Raw genomic sequence first — 11346 nt, 5'->3', positions numbered from 1 at the left:
CATCCTAAATATATGAAATCAAAGGTCAGGGAAACCTCATTTTTGGTGTTAAAAGCAGGAATGATCATTTCCTCTGGGGCAGGAGGAATGTCTGGGAGGGACGTGAGGGAACTTTCTGAGGTGAAGAAAATGTGTTGTGCTTTGCTTGGGGTTTGAGTCACGTAGGCGTACTGTTGCCATAACTCACCGCACCATTCACTTATGATCCGTGCCATTGCTCTCTCCTAATTGTACCTCAATTAAAGAACTGAAAAATTATGAGACAATGCAATGTTTAAACTTAACATATTATAATTTTTACAGAACATATCATTTTAGAAATGTTTTTCTGTAATTGAATTAATAAAATGAACGTTGCGAGCTCTGTGGAAGAGAAGGTAAATCTGAAGAAGATCCTGTCCTCAGAGAATACAGAGTCTGGTAAGACACATTGGAAATGTGCCATAAAGGGGGTGGCTCAGTTGGTTAAGAGTCTGCCTTTGGCTCAGGTCATGATCCCAGGGTCCTGGGATCGAGCCCCACAGGCCCCACATCAGGCTCACTGCTCAGCCAGGAGTCTGCTTCTCCCTCCCCCCAGCTCGTGCACTCACGCTCTCTTTCTCTCTCTCTCTCTTGCTCTGCTCTCTCTGTCTCTCAAATACATAAATAAAATCTTAAAAAAAAAAAAAAAGAAACATGCCACGAAGGATCAGAGAGCTCCAGAGAGGGAGAGCCAGGCAGAGGCACAGAGACGGGAATGAGAAGGTACATACATGGGGTTCCTCTGGAGGGCAAGGGACAGGAAGTTACAGTAAGACGACCTACCTTAGACCTTAAGCACGCTTTGACTTCGATTTGCCCAGTTATAAAACTCAACTTTGTGCTTGCACAAACTGACAATGGTGACAGAAAGAAACAGATGGTGACTTGAATCTGGTAAATGGACATTTAGTACAGGCTTGGTGTAAAAATTTATCATTTATTTATTCATTAAGTATATTTATTCATTAAGTCATTTATTCAACAGACATCCATTAAGCTAGGGAGATATTCCAGGGCCTTCCAAAATCAAAGACGATAGCTCTTTGGGACTAGACAGCACTTCAATTATTTTAATTTTATGGAGACAGATGGCAGGAGGGTGACCATAGAAGGTTGTGAGGGAATGTTCTTCTAGTCCCTCTTGAGTGCAGTGACCAAAGAAAATGTCGACTTTTCCTGTATCTCGTTCAGCCTCTGTTGAAGGTGGGACTGTTCAGAAGGGGACCTGAGAGTTGGCAAAGCTGGGGATGGTGTGAAGGTCCTGGGGGAGGCTGTCCTTGGGGCACTGGACTTCAGTGTCTGCCTGACAGGCTCTGTCTCAGTCCTCACGAGGAGGATTGTTATCTCAACCTTCAGCTTTATCTTAAAACTTGAAGGCTTTAAGACCAGGGCACCCAGAGGCTGAGAGAAGTCAAGAAAACCTCCCAAACTGTTGGGGAGAGAGTTGGCTCTCAAAGGCACATTTGTCTGAGGGAGACAGACTGACTCAGAACACCACACTTCTTCCGGCCATCCCCAGAGTTTCCTGAGGAAGTCTGGCTTCACTCTCATCCCCTCCTGATACATCCTGCAGAGCCCTCTGGAGGACCATCCTGAGGGTCCTGTGCCGCTGAGCCCACCGCTGTCTACAGGAGCCAACGAAGAAGTAAATGATGGGGTTGGCACAGCTGTTGATGCAGGACAGGAGAACAGCAACCAGATAAAGATGCTTGAGGACTGTATCCGAGGACTGTACCAGAATCCAGTGTAAGAGGAACCAGTGGATGCCAAAGGGCAGGCCACAGAGGAGGAAGACCAGCACTGTGAGCGCCACGGTGGCATACAGCCTGGTCAGCCGCAGCCGATGGCGGCCACACAGCGATCGGCTGAGCAGGGCCAGGCTGGACCCAGAGAGAAGCACAAATAAGAGAATTAGCCAGGTGGCAGCAATGAAATCAAACGCCCGACACCAATTGTCATTGAAACCCCGAAACAGGAAGCCACAGTACTCCCCTTCCAGGATGCTCAGCAGCAAGGAGAGGGCCCAGAGCAGGGCGCACGTCATAGCTGATGTGTGTCTTGGGCGGTGGCAGCGGTACCAGATGGGACACAGGACTGACAGGCACCGCTCTGTGCTAATAGCACTGAGAAGGCTCAGGCTTGCGATGTAGGCAAAGGTCCACGCGAAGACGAAAAACCTGGGGATGGAAAGGGACACGGAATGGAAGTTGACAAGCTTCACTAGGATATAGACAACCTGGAAGGAGAGGAAGAGGAAGTCGGCTCCTGCCAGGTTGAGGATGTAGACGGAGAAGGTGTTCCTCCGCACGCGGAAGCCCAGGAGCCACAGCACGATCAGGTTTCCCACCAGCCCACCGAGGGCAAAGGCCAGGCTCAGCAAGGACACGATCAGGATCCCCAAGGGGAAAGTCTGCAGAAAGGCGTGGTCACTTCCATTCACCGGTGCGAGTGTGCTCTCCCAGGCTGGGGCGGTGGGATCCAGGCTCAGAAACCCTCCGCTGGTATTCCTGGGAACACAAACAAGACGGAGCACCTGCTGGAGGCTCACTCGTCCTCAGGGCCAGCCTGCTACTGGGGGATTACTGTGTCCATGTTACGGAGGAGGAAAAAGGAGGCTTGCAAAGGTTAAGATACTCACCAAACACCGCACTGCTTTGGAGTTCTGGAACCTGGATTCAGACCAGTTATCTCTGATGCTAACGCTTGGATTCTCTCTATAGCAACACCGACCTTATACTAAGGTGGGAATATTCCAGGGTTCACACACCTCTTCTTAACCTCCCAGACCATGTCAGGTCTGTAGGAGGCAATAGGAAAAAAGTCTGTACAGGTTATGTGTGGTGACAGCAGGACCCTGAGCTCGGGATTCCTTCTCCCGGGACTGAGAATTCCTCTTAGGGGCCAGGAAGTTGGAAGACCCTGCCATGACCTTTGGACAATCTCAGTGACTAAAGGTGGTCCATCTACCATGAGGGAATTCATGATTTAAGGTCACGAAGAGAATGTGAACTGTCGCAATGACTGGTATGAGTATGGACAAACCTCTTGGCCAGAAAGGTCCCAGCGTGTCGGCTTTATGAGGACAGGAGATACTTTCCTCCTGGCCATTAGTGTGTCCCCCTAATGTCTACTCTATTGCGAGGGACACAGTCTAAGTCACTCTTACAATGGCTTTCTTTCTAGAGCAGTCAAAATAATAAACTTAAAATATTTACAAGTATGTGTGTACCCCACCTTAAAAAAAACAAAAACCTCTCACAAAACTACATCCCATTCTCAAAACACTTATTTTTTTAAAAGACTTTTTTTATTTATTTGAGAGAGAAAAAGAGTGCACAGAAGCAAGGGGGGGGGCGGTCAGAGGGAGAAGGAGAAGCAGGCTCTCCGCTGAGCAGGGAGGACACAGGGCTGCATCCAGGACCCTTGGATCATGACCTGAGCTGAAGGCAGGCGCTTAACCAACCAAACCACTCAGGTGCCCCCATTCTCAAGGCATTTATGATGATAATGAGAGACTATTCTGAAAGAGTGACAGCAGATAGGTGCAGACAGTCAAATACATCTTGAGGAGTACCATGAGAAATTGATCCAATCACACAGAGAGAGAAAGTCCCAGGAAATACCAACTGTGAGAAGGCTATCAGAGGAGATGGGTTTGGGGGTCGCTAGGGGGCTCAGTCAGTTAAGCAGCTGCCTTCAGCTCAGGACGTGATCTCAGTGTCCTGGGATCGAGCCCTTCGTTGGGCTCCCTGCTCAGTGGGGAGTCTGCTTCTCCCTCTGTCCTTCCCCCAACTTGTCCTTCCCCCAACTCATTCTCTCTCTCTTTCTCTCAAATAAATAGCATCTTAAAAAAAAGAGAGAGAGAGAAATGGATTTTCTCCATTTGCCATCAAATCTCATTTCCATCTTTTCTACCCTCCTCTGGGTGTCTTCATCATCCTCTTCGAAGGTTTCCCCCTTTCTCTGGCTTCTGGTTGCTTTTAGTGAAAGCGAGACACGGACAGGAGCTGGGGTTTGGGAGGAGGGTGATTGGGGGTTTGTGACTTTCTGACTCTCTGCCAGGCTGTGAATTAGCAGTGGGCATGTTACTCTGTCTAAGGACTGCGCCCCTGTCTGGTGGTCCTTTCCTATACCCACAGCCCTCCTGAGTTCTGGTAACTTCTTCCCTTTCCCTTTCAGTCCTTGTCTCTGGGGTCTTCAGTTAGCGTCCTTTAAAGATTTCCTTTAACCCTGCCCATACCCGTGTGACCTGTCCTTTCATTACTCTCCTCCATTACCTGTACCTGTTCGGGCCCTGTATTTTCTGTTAGGACAATGTCAGATACAAGGGTACAAAGGGGGAAAAAACCCAACTTTTGAACAGCAAGAAAATCTGTGAAACCTGATGTTACTAAAACAATTTAGCTTTGGAATGTCGTGGTAGGATGCCGCCTTGGTCCCTGAGCACAATACGTCTCTCCATGGTTGCAGATTTGACTGGAGAGAAAGAGGGAGTATAAGGAGACAGGAGAAAAGTCACAAGAGCCTGGTGGGGACCATTTGGCTCTCCCACAGTCCAAGTCACCAGCACCCAAAGGCTCCATGAGGAAGTTTCATGTCTCCCCATTTGCAGTGGGGTACCCCGGCTTCCGGCACGCCCTGCCTCCCCCCCTTAAAATGAATTCACAAGCAAGCAGATTAAGAGGAAGAAAATGGAACTGTCTCTGAAAGAAGATAGTTCTTGATCAAACGCTTACCTGAGCACCATTCTTCTTGCTGGGGGTAGAAACTAGGAAAGGAAGAGCTTTCCTGAGATTGAGAAATAGCAGAGAGGACTTCTCTACTCTGTGGGTGGCAAGGGGTCCAAGGCCACAGGCGTGGAATCTGGTGACTGCCTGAGGCTTATCAAGATGTTGGACAGCCCCTGTGATTTCCTGCCCAAAGGGCACCAGCAAATGAAATCCTGGAGATGTGTCAAGCAAGAAACTTCACGAGATGTTTTCATGTGCCCTGACTCCAGTCACTTATCTTGGCCTCTCCCTGTTCTACCCTATCCGGTCCCCCTCCCTGTGAGGAATGGCTGTCCTAGGGCCTTTTGCCACCCTCTGTAAACCTGGGCAATAAACCATCCACCAAGCTGTGTGAGCTTCCATAGCTAAAGAATTGTTGGCTTGACGTCACAATCTGGCTTGATGTTCAAGGCCCTGCATGTCTTGGCTCACTTAATCTTTTAAAATTTAATCACAGAAGCATTTTGTGCACATTAGTTTTTCTTCAAATGATGCCAGGGTGTATAAAGTGAAAAACGAGGTCTCTCTTACTCTCATTTCTCAATAGCAACCAGTACTTCCAGTTTCCATTCTAAATTCTTCCAGATGCTAATATTATTTATCTGTATAATAACACTACAGTTATGCTTTTGATTTGTCAATAACAACAGCAAGAAATATTGAGTTCCCTTATAAAAGATAGGGAATTTAGTGCACTGCACACATGGTCACCGTTCTCCCTCTACATCACGATATTTGTTAGCTAGCTTATTTTCAGATCAGCTAGAGATGGCTAACATTTTTGGCCTTAGCTCCTATGACTTCCTCTCATGTGCCCATGCTGAGGCCAAATTGAGTTTCTTGCCACCACCTTTAAAAGCTTCACTGTGAAAACAATCAGAAAAACTTTTTTACTCACTTATTCATTGGTCCAAAACTATAGCTTTGTTATGAAGATTAATGGATTAATTATGTAACAGCTTAGAATAGGAACTCATAGTAAGTCCTATATACTTGCTAATTCTTACCATGATTTTTTTTTACTATCTCTTTCCAGAAGTCTAATTCAATATACATTAAAGTTTCTTTTCCTATTTTTCCATATCATTTAAATTCTTTCTTATTTTCCATCTCTTTGTGTCCTGGTTAGCTTTCTGGGTAATTTCTATAGATGTACCTTCTAGGTGACTAGTCTCTTTTGCACTGTGTCTAATCTGTTGCATCATCCACTGAATTTTAAATTTACTTTTTATGGTATTAATTTCTAGAAGTTCTTTTTAAAAAAGATTTATTTACTTATTTGTCTGTTAGAGAGAGAGAGAGAGAGAGTGCACAAGCAGGGAGAGGGGCAGACGCAGAAGGAGAAGCAGGCTCCCCGCTGAGCAAGAAGCTCGATGTGGGACTTAATCCCAAGACCCTAGGATCATGACCTGAGCCAAAGGCAGTTGCTTAACCAACTGAGCCACCCAGGCATCCCTAATTTCTAGAAGTTCTACTTGAGATTTATCTCTTGTTGCTGCCTCACACTGTCAATTCTCTCTTTTATGTCTTTAACCTTATTTGGCATGGCCATATTATATTTCTCCAATAATTCCAGTGCTGAAGTCTATGTATGTCTGATTTTACTGCCCATTATGTCTTCCATCACTTTCACGCAGTGTTTTTTTACTTTCTGTCTTTGCGATTTTTGACTCTGAGTAGCTCACATTTTTTTTTTTTTTTAAGATTTTATTTATTTGTTTGTCAGAGAGAGAGAGGGAGTGCACACGAGCGGGGCGGGGTGGGGAGCAGCAGGTAGAGGGAGAAGCAGCCTCCCTGTTGAGCAGGGAGCTCGATGCTGGGTTCCATCTCAGGACCCTGGGATCATGACCTGAACCAAAGGCAGGTGCTTAACTGACTGAGCCACCCAGGCGTCCTAAGCTGCTCCCTTTCGCTGGGACTTTATCTGTGGGAATCCTCTGAGGCCTGAATTACAGCTGAGCTCCTCCAGAGAGGTCTTCTTTTTCTTTTGCTAGTTACCTGTGGGACCATCCCAGCATTATTCATTTTTCAGGATGTCGCCAGAGATCTCATTTGTCATTTGAAGTGTTAGGATCACAAGGTGATACTGACTTGTGGCTACAAATTCCCCCCTAGAGAGAATGTTTCTTCACTCAGAGCCAAGCTTGATTAAGCAATTTCTTGGTAGTTTATTTCTCATTAGTGATCTCACTAATGAGAAATACACCAAAGGTTTAGTCTTTGGAGCGCCCAACTTTTGATTTCTGATCTTTGGTTTGTCCCAAAGTTCTGTCTTCTAGAAGCCAAATAGGAAATATGAATCTCCTTCATATTTGCAAGGGGGATTCCATTAAAGGAAGAAACTTTATCAGTTCTGTGCTTTAGAAACGTCTCTCAGGCTGTCACAGGGAGAATAGATAGAATATAAATGAAAATATAAATCTCTAGTCATACTTCTATAATGGAAACAATTGCACAAATACTTTGGTATATGCGCACAATAAATCCAATACACTGTTTTGTAATGTATAGTATATTTCCAATTTAATAATTAATTGTGGAATTTGGTCTCTGTTCCTTCTCTGTAAAGTGAGATGCTTTCCAGCTGTGATGAGTCTAAAACTAAGTTTTAAGACTGGTGCCTATGGAGCCCTTTCTTCCTCCTGTGCCCTCCCTGCCTCCCTGCCTTGGATCTGTTCTGTACCAAAGAGAAGGGAGACCTCAAACAGGGCTCTCTCCCAAAGCCAAACTTGATCCCAAAGTGACTCTCATCAGGTCCTTAATGGTTCCCAGAGGCTCCCCTTTCATCCCTGTGATATACTCATGAGTCTAGGCGCCCTGCATGACCCAAAATTTTGTGTTACAAATTCTTTTCATTAGAGTCATTTAGTCATTTAGGTGGCATTTAGGAAGTCCCTATAAAAAATAGTTTTGTTGCATGGTGTGTGTGTGTGTGTGTGTATAAAAGTATATGTGAGAATGTATGTATGTGTAGCTAATTTTACTATGCGAATTTGCAGTTATAATTTTGGGAGGGTGTGGCTCATCGCTATATCTGAACCTCTTCTTCTCATTCTACTCCATGTGGATATCACCAACAGCCGAAAGCCAAGCGCATGCAATAAAACCAAGGCCAGGATCGGGCGGGGGTGGTGGTGGTGTTGCATCCTGATGTTATCATCTGAACTCTGAATCCCACTATGCCTGGAGCCATGTCATCTTGCTGCATCTCAGCTGTTTGAACCAAAAATATCTATTTATGCTAAAACTAATTTAATCTGGACATATCTTTTGCTCATGCAGCCACAAATATGTCCACATGAAAACATTGATCACATAGTACTTTAAGCATCTGAGGACGTATTTCTCTCCTATTGTGCTGTGAGTGCTTTGAGAATAATGACCCTGTCTTTGAGTCCCAGTGCCTGGGACAATGCCTGACCCAGTGCTCAGCAAAAGAAAAATTTTAAGCATATGCACTTGTGTCTGCAAGCATGAGTGACTTAGTGATTGAACAAATGACTTGGAAAAGTGAGGATGGGGAAGTCCTTCTAGGCAGAGAATTTTAAGGCCTAACTAACTGTGAGAAAGACGTGGGCATAGAAGAACAAAGCAAAATGGAGACAAAGAATATTTGACAGGGTAGTCCGCTTTAAAACTTAACACAATATTTAAGAAGCCCAGTCCTTGTGGGAAATGGAAGTCATCTGTAGTTGGCTTAGATTCAGTATTCGTCACCGTACAAGTTGGGGAGTGGTGTTTTGAAGAAATGGGGGAGCAGGCCACTGTGACCTAGAAAATCACAGGGGAGTCCAGGAATGTAGAAGCAGAATAAGCTGGATCAAGCAGTGGGGACAGAAAAGTCACTGGGTTACAGGATCCTTTCTATAATAACCCCACCGGAGAGTGGGCTCCACTGATCTCTTGGGTCTTTATGACCACGCTGGAAGACCACAGCTGAGTCATCAGAATGATGGCTGACTTCCAGTGGCCCCGACAGGGGCTGTGGGAGGAAATGGATCAAGATTAATCTGAACTGGCTGGATTGGGGGGAAGAGCAGTCACAAGACTTTAGAGCAGGAAAGAGAAATCAGTCTGGGGAGAGGAGGGGAGGACCGGAAGTAGGAAACTCCCTTGTGAGAGTGCTGAGCTTTTCTCATCCAGTTATGGTCGTTCATAGACCTTGCATAGGAAATCACATGGCTTCTCGGGCTCTTGATAACACCAAATCAGGCAGCCTTGTCTACAGGGCTTTCTCCAGCCATTTCAGAGTCAGGAGCTCCAGGAAGGACCTGCTACTTCAAGGAAGCTCAGAGATGATTCTCTATGGGAAGTAGAGGAGAAGGAAAGTAAAGGCTTATTGAATTCTTTCCTTTCCATTCTGTTGCCTTGTTAGGTCAAACTACTCTTGCTCAAACAAGATCTAGTTCCCCAGAAAGTCAGGGCCTCATGGAGATAGGAGTTTAGGGCTTTGAGTAGCTGGGGGGGGGGGGGGGGGATCAGGGAAGCGTGCCGCCACCTTCATCTGACTGAGGAGAGCCAGCTTCTTCTCCACCTGATTCTTTGTTTCTTCAGATCAGCTGTCAGGGAACATAAAACATGGGCCTGGGAAGCTTCTAGGAATAAAAAGTTGGGACGACCAAAGCTCTAGTTTTCCTAGTTGAAAAGAAAAACTTCTTTTTCCTCTAAGAATCACTTGAGTTCATTCAACAAATATTTATTGAATGTCTACTTTGTGCCAGGTAATGTTGCAGGCACTGGGATAAGGTGTGAACATTACAAAAATCCAATGAAAGGATAGAAATGTGACATTCCATGTGGTGCCACTAGGTGGTAGTCAATGATTATTGTGGGGATCATGTAACCCATGGCTGGCCAGCAGGGGGCCCAGTCAGTGAAGTTTGGGAAGAGGTCCCACTTAAAGTGGGCGAGTGAAGGGGAGCCATATTATTTCTGGATGGTTATTCACTGGTGGCAGTGTAGCGCAGTGTCTGTGAAATCAAAGTTTGTATGATCATTCCTGATCTCAAATCCTGGTTCTGACAGGATTACTAATTAACCGAACCTTACTGATAGTTAAATTGCTTAATCTCACTAACCCTCGGTTACCTCAGTGAAATGGTGATGGCTGCCTATAGAGCTGCCGTGTGGTACTCGAAGACACCAGTGAGTGCTTAGAGTGCGGTAAAAGCTCTATGACTGTCAAGAACGTGCTCATGACGGTCATCACTTTTATTAGCCCATTCCTCCCCTGGAATCCCACAAGGCCTCTGAGGCTTGGTCCTGACATCCAAGTACCCCAGGCCAGCAGGGTCTGAAGCTACTTTGTACACGTCAGCCACTGCGAGTCCAGGGGGTGGAGCTGTGGCCTGGACGGGGGCCCTTCCACCTGCCGCTGTGTGACAGCAGGTGAACTCTGTTTCCACTCCTGTTGCTGTGTCTCTGTTAGAGTAGATACCTCGTGTAAGCGCGGACTATAAACCACAAGGCACTATAAAAGACGCAAAGACCCATGATGGCTGCTTAATTCTCTTCACCCTCACAGGAACGTTTGTCAGGGAGCTAAAAGGGTCAGACTCCCTGCTCTTTACCTTCCAGCAGAGAGCGGCTCCTCTCCAAGTCTTTCCGGCTTCGGGGAACCCCAGTGACCTCCATGTCACCCTCTTCTTCCTGGGCTCCTTACAGACGGGCTGTCACCTGTTGAGGCCTGCTGGTTTGGTTTTCTCCAGTTTCCTCTGCCAGTGTTTGGCCAGGGCGGAGTGGGGAGAGGCAGAGGCACTCAGCCAGGTAGGAGCAGGGGAGTGGGGAGGCGATCTGTAAACACCGTGGTAAGGGAGTGGGCAGCCGAGGAGGAGGACAAAGGTGCAGGCCCAGACTTCCCTGAGGGCTGGGTTGGTCCTAGGCCTTGTTATAGTTGCTGGGTTCAGTCGAACCTTGGGCCTTGGGAGCTGACAGATCTCTGTTTTAAAACAGCTCTTTGAACGAGGCCAGACTAGAAAACCTGTGCTGACATGGGGGCTTAAGTGGGTAGAAGAAGAATCAATGAAACAAGATGGGATTGGGAGGGAGACAAACCATAAGTGACTCTTAATCTCACAAAACAAACTGAGGGTTGCTGGGGGGAGGGGGCTTGGGAGAGGGGGGTGGGGTTATGGACATTGGTGAGGGTGTGTGCTTTGGTGAGGGCTGTGAAGTGTGTAAACCTGGTGATTCACAGACCTGTACCCCTGGGGATAAAAATATATGTTTATAAAAAATAAAAAATTAAAAAAAAAATAAAAACAAAATAAAAATGTCAAAAAAAAAGAAAGAAAACCCGTGCTGGGGAGCTAGGCCAGTTTACGGATAACTGTACAGTTTGGAGTTCTGCTTTGGGAAAATGAAGGGAAAGGGCTAGAACAGTACATAAGGATCTTTCTGATACTAAACTGCCCCTCCCTCGAAGCCTCTGTGCAAGCAGGCCTCATGCTCTGTGTTCTTCCCCCTTCTCTGCCTCCTGGAAGCCCCTTTATCCTTTTGGCCCAGTTGAGTTCCCCCTTTTGGAATATATCCCAGTCCGCAGGGGCACTTTTCCACA

At 46.3% G+C, this 11346-nt stretch overlaps 1 protein-coding gene across 1 annotated transcript; it reads right to left on the bottom strand.

Moving 5' to 3' along the window:
* Positions 1-1507: 1507 nt before the first annotated feature.
* MRGPRX2 (MAS related GPR family member X2) lies at positions 1508-10424 on the bottom strand. Its single transcript, XM_059391436.1, has 4 exons — positions 10361-10424; positions 4299-4324; positions 2660-2757; positions 1508-2528 (listed from the first exon to the last, which is right to left on the bottom strand). The coding sequence occupies exons 1-4, from the start codon at positions 10422-10424 to the stop codon at positions 1508-1510; spliced, it is 1209 nt and encodes a 402-aa protein (XP_059247419.1).
* Positions 10425-11346: the final 922 nt, after the last annotated feature.

Source organism: Mustela nigripes, chromosome 1 (assembly GCF_022355385.1).
Source record: "Mustela nigripes isolate SB6536 chromosome 1, MUSNIG.SB6536, whole genome shotgun sequence".
Lineage (NCBI taxonomy): Eukaryota > Metazoa > Chordata > Mammalia > Carnivora > Mustelidae > Mustela > Mustela nigripes.
Note: the sequence above shows the minus strand (reverse complement) of the source record. Positions and strands in the feature narration are given on the sequence as shown.

Coding starts and splice junctions, on each gene's coding strand:
- MRGPRX2 (XM_059391436.1), bottom strand. CDS start 10,424: ATGGAGGTCACTGGGGTTCCCCGAAGCCGGAAAGACTTGGAGAGGAGC. Junction 4,325..10,360: donor GAGCCGCTCTCTGCTGGAAG/GTAAAGAGCAGG, acceptor TTGTCCTAACAG/AAAATACAGGGCCCGAACAG. Junction 2,529..2,659: donor CCAAAGCAGTGCGGTGTTTG/GTGAGTATCTTA, acceptor TTGTGTTCCCAG/GAATACCAGCGGAGGGTTTC.